This window comes from Anguilla anguilla, chromosome 3 (genome assembly GCF_013347855.1).
Source record: "Anguilla anguilla isolate fAngAng1 chromosome 3, fAngAng1.pri, whole genome shotgun sequence".
In the NCBI taxonomy this organism is placed as follows: Eukaryota; Metazoa; Chordata; class Actinopteri; order Anguilliformes; family Anguillidae; genus Anguilla; species Anguilla anguilla.
In genome coordinates this window covers 70,872,718-70,882,700 of record NC_049203.1, presented here as the reverse complement: position 1 = coordinate 70,882,700, position 9,983 = coordinate 70,872,718, and the positions used below count along the sequence as shown (strand labels likewise).

At 47.7% G+C, this 9,983-nt stretch overlaps 1 protein-coding gene and 1 long non-coding RNA gene across 3 annotated transcripts in view; one reads left to right on the top strand and one right to left on the bottom strand.

The window, feature by feature from the left end:
- Window positions 1–4,961: 4,961 nt before the first annotated feature.
- On the bottom strand, window positions 4,962–8,091 carry LOC118222146. Its single transcript, XR_004764238.1, has 3 exons — window positions 7,960–8,091; window positions 6,045–6,097; window positions 4,962–5,912 (listed from the first exon to the last, which is right to left on the bottom strand). It is a non-coding gene; the product is annotated as an uncharacterized LOC118222146 (long non-coding RNA).
- The window catches only part of LOC118222145 (immunoglobulin superfamily member 3-like), a 59,796-nt gene continuing 57,903 nt past the window's right edge, over window positions 8,091–9,983 (top strand). Inside the window, exons 1-2 of one of the 2 annotated variants that reach the window (XM_035407486.1) lie at window positions 8,091–8,416; window positions 9,528–9,689. In XM_035407486.1, coding sequence (XP_035263377.1) covers window positions 9,650–9,689 — 40 coding nt within the window. In that variant the 5' untranslated portion in view covers window positions 8,091–8,416; window positions 9,528–9,649. Of the gene's footprint in view, window positions 9,282–9,527; window positions 9,690–9,983 lie in introns of both variants that reach the window. The other variant, XM_035407485.1, reaches the window with a different exon arrangement.

Below are 9,983 nucleotides of genomic sequence, written 5' to 3'. Positions count from 1 at the left end.
TATCCACACGTAACGGCTTCTTTACCTGTGTCTCTGTCTCACATCCTGTGCAGACTGTGCACACCTGGATGATCCTGTACCTGTTTGTCCTTTCATGTATTCTCCGTTGCATCACTGCTGTTCTTTTTTTCCTACCGTAACCTGAGCAGTTTACCTGTGAAAGCACTCTGTGATATCGTCTATATAAGGAGCTTCGAAAGCGGGCTGTGGAACGGAGAGTAACACAGAATAACACGAACAATATTTGTAAACGGTGGGGTTGGCTGCCATTTGTATGTACATCATCACAGTGACCATGGCAACCTCTTTTCTGTCTGAGAATTATGTGAGCGTGCAGGCACTGTTGTGGCAGATGGCTATATGATCTTGTAGAAAAAAAAAATGTCATAACTGACACTGTTTATGCCACAGAAGGAAGATGGAGATTCTGTGAGCTGCAGAAGAGCTGTACCCCAGAACCCGAGGCTCGCCGCATGGTGTAGCGTGACTCACTCCTGAATCACATCGCTGCTGAATTAACCAGGGCAGCCGCAGGGCTGATTCCTCACACAGGGAATCCAGCTCCCTGTCCAAAGCCATGTTCCGCTCTCAGGCCTGGAGCCGCTCATCCTGCCTTCCTGAGTCACTGTGTCTGCACACCACAGCAGACACCTGATAACGGTGAGATAGGCTGCAGCAGTGGGACTGCACAGGCTCAAGGTGCCTTGCTAAAGATGTGAAGTGCGGTTGTGGGTGTGGGCTGAGGTTGTGGGTGTGAGGTGTGGTTGTGGGTGTGGGCTGAGATTGTGGGTGTGGGGTGCGGTTGTAGGTGTGGGGTGAGGGTGTGGGTGTGGGGTGAGGGTGTGGGGTGCGGTGGTGGGTGTGGGGTGCGGTTGTGGGTTACTCAACAGCGGTATGGTGCCATGTCCTGTAGGAAGCTGGGCTGAGGTTCTGATGTCAGAAGGGGAGATAAGGCCAGTGAGCAGCCAGGGATCAGCCAGGGGTCAGCCGGGGATCAGCCAGGGATCTGCCAGGGATCAACCAAGGATCAACCGGGGATCAGCCAGGGATCTGCCAGTGAGTAGCCAGGGATCTGCCAGGGATCAACCAAGGATCAACCGGTGAGTAGCCAGGGATCTGCCAGGCGTCAGCCAGGAGTCAGACAGGGATCAGCTGGGATTCAGCCAGTGATCAGCCAGTGAGTAGCCATGGATCAGCCGGGGATCAGCCAGGGGTCAGACATGGATCAGCGTTCGTGCGGCCCACTCGCTCTGGCCTCCGCCCTTCACTCTTAATTACTCCTTTAAACACATGCCTCACACTCCACAGCCCATTATAAATCACAGCTGAGGACGCTTGATTGGAACAATTAGCCACTGACTGATGCCTCCATAAATAATCACTCAAATTAAACGGAGAGCTGAGGCAGAGAGAGCGGCCGCTGACCTGGCTGTCCTCTAACAACTGGCTTTTCCTATTGGCTGGAAACGGGGGGTGTGGCCATGCTAAATAACAAAGCAACTTCTGTGGGAAAGGCTACTGTAACACACAGAGCCAGTAACAGTGTATACAAGAGCTGCTAGCATTGGTCAAGATGTTTAATGAAAGGTGATAGGTGATATTCTTTAAGCATATCCGGTATGAAAAAGAAGGGCTGAGATCTGTAGAAATTTGTTTAAAGAGGGTTGAAGGAGCCTTAATGCAGTCTAGAGAGGGGGCATGCCAATCAATCCATGTGGGAAAATAGGCATCAGCTCTATGGTCCAAAGCACTATGGGAATGTTGGCAGACACCCCAGAATGGTGTAAACCAGTGTTTCCAAAACTGTATATCATAAACTGTATATCATACACTTCCCATTGACATTCACATCAGTCAAACAAACCGCTGTACTGCTTAAATGCAGTTGTTTTGACACATATAAACATCTTGGTTTCATCTGCAAAGAGAATATGCTTCCATGTTAAACTGTGGCAGGTTGCTGAAAATGTATTAGCTCGCTAAATGGGTGCTGGGATTTTTATGATCAAATATGTGCTGGGGGGTTTCAACATCACTCCTGGATGACATCACCACAGAATGAACCGGAGGGTGTGAGGGTGGCTACATTCTCAGCAAACGTTTCCGTTCTCTTCTCCCTGTCTCCTCCGTGTCTCCCTTTCATCTCTCCTTGTGATGTGTTCAGAACGAATCAAGGGAAGGAATCAGAGAGAAGGAAGTAAGGGAAGGAATCAAGGGAAGGAATCAGAGAGAAGGAATCAAGGGAAGGAATCAGAGAGAAGGAATCAAGGGAAGGAAGCAAGGTGAGGAAACGAGGAAACCTTTAAAAGAATTTGAACACCGCCCTGGTGCAGACCAGATGTGAACATCTGCATTCCTGGAAGGCCAGTGTGCGCTGTGGATTAGCACCAGCCAATCACTGGCCTTAATTTCTTAAACAGCAGTAAACAGTAGCACTGGCTCGCTGCAACACTGGAGCGCCATTAAAGCCTTTCCCACTGATGCACAGCCTGCAGCTGTCCCCACCACTTCATCAAAAATGGCTAAAAGATTTTTAAAACGATCACGCTAAGAATATAATTAAATACAGAACTTGGCATGAAATCCTGAAATGGTCTGAAGCTGTTTTGCACAACTGGTCCAGACGGTGTGTGTGGTGTAAAGCTGGTCCAGACTGTGTGTGTGGTGTAAAGCTGGTCCAGACGGTGTGTGGTGTAAAGGTTAGGTCCAGACTGTGTGTGTGGTGTAAAGCTGGTCCAGACTGTGTGTGTGGTGTAAAGGTAAGGTCCAGACGGTGTGTGTGGTGTAAAGCTGGTCCAGACTGTGTGTGGTGTAAAGCTGGTCCAGACTGTGTGTGGTGTAAAGGTATGGTCCAGGCTGTGTGTGTGTGGTGTAAAGGTTAGGTCCAGACTGTGTGTGTGGTGTAAAGCTGGTCCAGACGGTGTGTGTGGTGTAAAGCTGGTCCAGACTGTGTGTGGTGTAAAGCTGGTCAAGACTGTGTGTGTGGTGTAAAGGTAAGGTCCAGACTGTGTGTGTAGTATAAAGGTGAGGTCCAGATTGTGTGTGGTGTAAGGGTAAGGTCCAGATGGTGTGTGGTGTAAAGGAACATTCCAGGCGGTGTGTGGTGTAAAGCTATTCCAGACTGTGTGTGTGGTGTAGAGCTGGTGCAGGCGGTGTGTGTGGTGTAAAGGAATGTTCCAGATGGTGTGTGGTGTAAACCTCAGGTGGGGGGGGGGCCTGCCCTGCTCTGCTTTCCTGGTCATTTACTCCCTGAATCTGTCCACGGGGGGGGCTGGGGGTGGGACAGCCTGCAGTTTCAGGAGTGCAGTGCAACCCGTCGGCTCTGATTAGAATCCTGCATTAAGAGTCCTGCCAATTAATATTTAATCTGCAGGAAAATATAGCAATTTATAACGCCCCCCCCCCCTCCCCCCACACTCTCTCCTTGGCTAATGAAATGTTAAATCAACCTGATTTCATTTTACTCTTGGCTTCCCCAATGAGGATTTGTGTGTGTGTGTGTGTGTGTGCGCATGTGGGTGTATGTGTATTTGTATGTGTGTGCGCATTCGGGTGCGTGTGTGTATGCGTGTGTGCGTTCGGGTGTGTGTGTATGTGTGTTCGTGGGTTTAGGGATTTGGGGGGGTGTAATTGAATGGTTGATTGGCTCGTCAGTCAGACAGATTAACTGTTCCAGGGTCACCTTAGGTTTCCCTCAGAAATATGACTGCTTTACTCTTTTTAATTGGATATAAATAAAAGAAGTTTAAAATTAAATTGATTCTGAGTTAATTGGAGAAAATAGCGAACATTATTTTTAAACTCGCAGAACATCAGGTCTATGGACAGTTTCTAGATTACACAGTCTTCAGTCTAGAGAGGTGACCTCACATTAACTGGCCTCAGATCTTCTTAACCCTTTCAGACATAATGGCAGCCAGGTAGGGTTGAGGTTGTATCAACTGGTTCTGGATCAGTAGAAATGAGCTGGAACATGAGTACCAGGCTGGGCTGAGTACTGATGCTGTGGTGGATTGTGTCCTGCCTGTTGGGCTGCTAATCACAGCTGCATTAGCATTAGCATTAGCATTCACTCTTCATAGGACACACAGTACTACAGGACAGAGCTAGCTCTACAGACCACACAGTACTACAGGACAGAGCTAGCTCCTACCATCTTTCAAACACGGCAGCTGGTAGGCTGTGGGTTTCTGGTACATTTACAGTGTGGAATTAACTCAGCAGTAAACTGAACACTGGCCAGCCGAAACTTAGCCTACACCTGGCACAAAAAACAGAACCTGGACAGCCTGTGGTTACAGTTAGCTACTGCGACATGCATGGCTAATATGCTGAACCTTAGCATGAGCGACCTGCATGGCTAATATACCGAACCTTAGCATGAGCAACGTGCATGGCTAATATACTGAACCTTAGCATGAGCAACGTGCATGGCTAATATACTGAACCTTAGCATGAGCAACGTGCATGGCTAATATACTGAACCTTAGCATGAGCAACGTGCATGGCTAATATACAGAACCTTAGTGTGAGCGATGTACATGGCTAATATACTGAAGAGCAAAATGTGTAAATCAACCTGGATAACCTTGCTAAGCAGGTGAATTGAGGCTTCTGTTGACCTATTCGTTTAAAGGTAAAATAAAATAAAATAAAGATATGAGTGCTCTTGGTGAGATTTCATTCCCGCGGTATCGATGGCATTCGGGCTAATGGCCGTCGTTCCCCAGAGATTGGATACTGGCTCGTGAGCGCCTCAGGGAGAATATCTCTCTAATGACATCACGTTTTCGGAGTCGGGATTCTCATCCGCATTCTGTTTCAGTGTCACGTTTAAATTTAGCACGGAGAGGTAAAAATCTTGAAACTGAAGTGCCGTTCTGAGAATTGATACCCAGGTAACGCTGCAGCACCTTGGAGCGTTCCCTCAGTCTCTGCCGCAGCGATGACAATATTCTGCATTTTTAAACACACACAGCATGTAATGTGTGGGAATAAAAACTAAATCAATGCATGTCTGGAAACAACAGGAGACAAACGCATTTAATGCGGTCCTCTGGCCAATCAGAGAACAGCATCCGGCCACTGTGTCACACGTATATTACAGTCCTCTGGCCAATCACGGAGCAACGACCAGCCACTGTGTCACTAATACAGTCTTTGGGCCAATCACAGAGCAGCAAAGTTAAAACTGAGCGTTTGTCAGACAATAAGATATCAAACACCTTTTCTTTTTTACGTTTCGTCTTAATGTGAGCTGCATTTGCCCACGAGAGGGTGTTTCCAGGTGAATGTGAGGGTTAATTTCGAATGTTTTCAGACGTGGTGGGTGTGCCGTTCCTTGGGGCTGTGCTGTTCGGGGTACCCTAACCGTAACCCAGGGTTACTCTGCAGCCACACACCCTAACCCAGCGTTACTCTGCAGCCACACACCCTAACCCAGCGTTACTCTGCAGCCACACACCCTAACCCAGCGTTACTCTGCAGCCACACACCCTAACCCAGGCTTACACTGCAGCTACACACCCTAACCCAGGCTTACTCTGCAGCCACACACCCTAACCCAGGCTGACTCTGCAGTCACACACCCTAACCCAGGCTTACTCTGCAGCTACACACCCTAACCCAGGCTTACTCTGCAGCCACACACCCTAACCCAGGCTTACTCTGCAGCCACACACCCTAACCCAGGCTGACTCTGCAGTCACACACCCTAACCCAGGGCTACTCTGCAGCCACACAGTTATACTGAGAGCTCTGGAGCCTGTTAGGGCAAAAACACCCTGTTCCATTAGACTGGAGAAATGCAGCTAAACTGCAAAATATGTTTGTGTCCTGTCACACATTCATGTCTTCTTTCCTTCTTTTTCTTCTTCCTCTTTTCTTTTTTCTTCTCCTCCTCTGCGTAATACCTGCATAGAACAAATCGGAACATTTGATCACCTTGGCAGGACAACTTGTACTTATTGTTATAGAGCTGCGGGCTAGCTGGATCTGAGACTTACGTAAGAAAGCATTCAGCATATTCAGACCTGTCCCCTTACCTGCTGGCCAGATAGGTTCCAGCAGTCAAGCCTGTCAGCCACCTGTGCCACTGCTGATGTTAAACACACAAAGGAGAGGTGTGAATGGATCGCCAGACGCTGATCGTGTCTCAGACAGAGTGAAAAAGGGTGTTGCAATCCTGCGTGAGATTTTACCCTCAAGTTTGGACCTGCAGGCCTGAATGCATTACATTAGATTACAGGCATTTAGCAGACGCTCTTATCCAGAGCGACTTACACAACTTTTTACACAGCATTTACATTCCATCCATTTATACAGCTGGAGATGTACTGAAGCAATGCAGGTTAAGTACCTTGCTCAAGGGTACAATTGCAGTGTCCCACCTGAGAACCGAACTTGCTACCTTCAGGTTACAAGACCAGGTCCTTACCCATTATACTACACCATCGCCCCTGAATGCTTCGTTTAGCAGCTTCAGTGTTCGCTAATGGAGCTTTTAAACAGACGGCTGGACAGGGGCTGAGGCAGCTCGTTACTGCAGCTCTGTGACATGGCAATCTGTGTACGCATCCCACCTGCTAATTACACCAGCAGGGAGCTCAACCTGCGGAATCGGCCTACTTGAGCTCAGAACTGAACACAGGAGAATGAGGGGCAGTGAAAGACTTGGATCAGTAGGCCTGTATGCATTCGTTGTTGTATGATTTATTTATTTATTTATTTATATAGCACTTTTCAAGCATATCACACATATCATACTTGTGTAAATGTTTCCCACAAGTATTTCACATTGTATCCTACTTTGGTAAAGTGGCATTGTCAGAGAGGATTGGGAGAGAAAACTTGAAGAAAACAGAGAAGAATATGCAGAGATATATTAAGACAGAAGTGGAGAGAGAAAAGAGGTGGCTTCTATTCTGGTCTGTTTGCTCGAGACTGCAACTTCAAGCAGTGACGCCTCTTTTCCCGCCCTGGAGCAGCTCGTGGAGCAGAGAGCGGGAGCTGGTGATTAATTTCATAGAAAGTTTGCACATGCAACACAAAAATATGCAAATGAAGGAGGAACACAACTAATTTTCTCTCCGATTCAGCGATTTATTTATTTATTTACCGAATATATCGACCGGTGCAAGTATATCAAATAAACCAAAAAAAAAAACGTAGAGTGGATGTGCCTTATGTTTATTTTTTGGCTGGACCGCAACAGCGGGGCCAGCTCTACACACGCGAATGTCTGAGTGACTAACTGACTGACTGAGTGATGAAGTTACACCATTGGTCGGCCGAGTCATGTGTGTTAGGTCCAGCTAGGTTTTAATCAGAGACTGTTTTAACCTGGTCTTGTTGTTCATGTGTTAAGGACAGAGAGTGCGCGCTGCTTATTTGGCAGTACATGGTGTGGCCAGCAGGTGACGCGCTGCGGACATGCCCTTGAGCATGGTATTTTGGATTGCTTCCTCGACGTAACTGACAAAAGAAAACAAAAGCCGTGCTCCCAGCCAGTAGGAAGTTCAATGGGTTTTTGCCGACTCGACCTTTAGTTTTACCAGCAGAAACATTTCTATTTCATTTCTAAGGTTTTGTTTCGTTAAACAAATTAATTTCTTCTGTAGGCCTTTCGATTATTACGAATGAAAACGAGCACTTCCCTGGTTTAAACAAGGGATTGGACAGTTACCCACAATTAGGTCGAATCACGGCACAATTTAATGGAGTGATTCTCTCAGCGCACTCGGTTTATAAATATAGCTTCGCCCGTACTCGCCAATCGCTGCTCTCCCACTTGCTGCAATTCATTTTCTACCGCAGCATGAAAAAAATAATATTCCACTTTATTCGTCTGTGCACAGGTGTAAATTAAGTATTGTGATGCACAATGATCAAGGACGATCAATAATCTGGGACACCGACACTGCAGACGAGTCTAAGGCACCGGGCATTATGTTACGTTACCTTAAGAAGCCATATAATGCTCTGCTTTGGCTAGCGCAGTTTCAAAGGTCCGTGGAACAAACTCGAGCGTTTAATTGTTTGGATTGCCGTTGCAGCCCCTTCACTTTCCCCAAGCAGGTGAAGCAACACACGTAGTGCCAGAGCACGGAGGACGCCCCTTCAGAATACAAATTCAAATTGTTTCCGGACACTGTCCAATGGGGTTGTAAACCACGCCTATTTACTCAGGAGCGCCCGAGGGGCGTGGCTTTGGGAAGGAGGAAGGGAGCACGCTGCACAGTTTTGAAATTTCAGGGAGCGAGCTTGTCTTTATCAGAACAAGGAAACGAAATTCAGCGCTGGCGAGGCGAGCTGTGAAAAGACACCCACTGGATTTCACACCTGGGGGAATATTTACACTCACGTTCGTGGATTGACAGCGACAGTTCCTTCTTACGGACTGGCTGCCGATAGCTTGGTAAGGGGTTTTTGGATAGGTATCGGTATCCGCTGCCGCCTGGTACAGGCAATATCATTTATCTTTGGTTACGCGTAGAGGGAACAGGCGACGGACATTGTAATAGCCGTAAGGAACACAAAGGGACACGCTGTTAAACCGACCCTTGAACACGGTTCGCGGTGGGGAAGAAAGTAACGTTTATTGCTTTGTCCACATTCGTGCAGGTTCAAAGCACCGAGGGCACGGTCCGCATATCCGTTTGATTGTATTGTTACAAGGTTACGGACCTGCGTCTGAGGAGCGAGGGGTCGCGCACGGACACTGCCCGAGTGCGTTTTTTAAAACCTTTGTTTTATTGAAAGGGACGCTTTTATCGTTGCTTTCAGTGCGATGATCATATTTATTTAATCAGTGGAATACAACCTGGTCATTCGACTCCGTACAGCTCAACTGAACAGCCCGAGTAACCTGACTGTGATTTCATTTCCGCGCGGTTCGGTGGCACCAGACTGCCCAGGTCCAGGGGGAGACGGCAGCGACGCTGCGCGTGTGAGAAAACGGCTCGGCCTGTCACTGCTCCTTTGTGGACGCCTTTTCGCGCGTGACAATAGAGCGTGCTGCGAAGGCGCTTCTGTGAAAGAAAGAATCGTCCAATACGGTCCACGCGCGAGGAGTGGGGACTGTAGCATTGCACGAGGATTACCAGTCAAAACACAGTCGATTGTAAGATTACTGTCTCAAATTTTATCCAAGTCAGTGATTTTTTTGGTCCCCCGTACCGCTAAGACGCTACGCGACGTGGATAAGAAAAAACAAGTACTGATAACTACAGCTCTGCTTGGTGTTAGTAAGGAGATACGAGTTTCATACCCTTCAGCGAATTGTAAGTATCATTGTGTTGATTATCCATGTGACTTTGTCATGTCTTTGAAATCTGACATGACTACATAGGCGATCTGATGTCAGAAACATATCCCCAAGCGTATGACATCTGTACGAACAATAGTTGAGCGACCCACAACCCATTCCGTGTCCTGCATTTCGTAGTTGAACTGAGCTTTTTTCAGTAAAGGGGCTTATTGTTCAGTTTTGAAGTGCGTCGCGCTCCGTCTGCCCGCAACCCGGACAGGTGCTTGGACGGAGCTCTCCTCTCTCACACAAGAGGCAGTCTGTCTGACCCGAGAAGAGCGCGCGGCCACAGACGTTACAGGACCGTTTCTGTGCACGAGTCACAAAGGCGACCTCAGAGCCATGGGACTCCCTGCCCTCCTCCTCGTCCTCGCGCTACTTGGTAAGTTTCATCTGGAAATTAATGCACGACCTTTTTTGATGTAGTGCTCGTTTGTTTCCTTCCATCGCTTACTGTTGTGTTTTTCAGTTTTCAGCGGGTGTCTTTTGTGTGATATAAACTAACTTTATTTGCAGAATGTGCTAAACGAGTTGCTCATGGTGACTTGGTTGACCTGTAGCCGCCTGGAGTTTTTGGTCAGTACTTTGAAGAGACACACTGAACAGAGAAACCTTGCACTTGCTCACTTGGAACGACGTATTTTTGACAGCGTGTGTCACACCCATTCACCCTCGT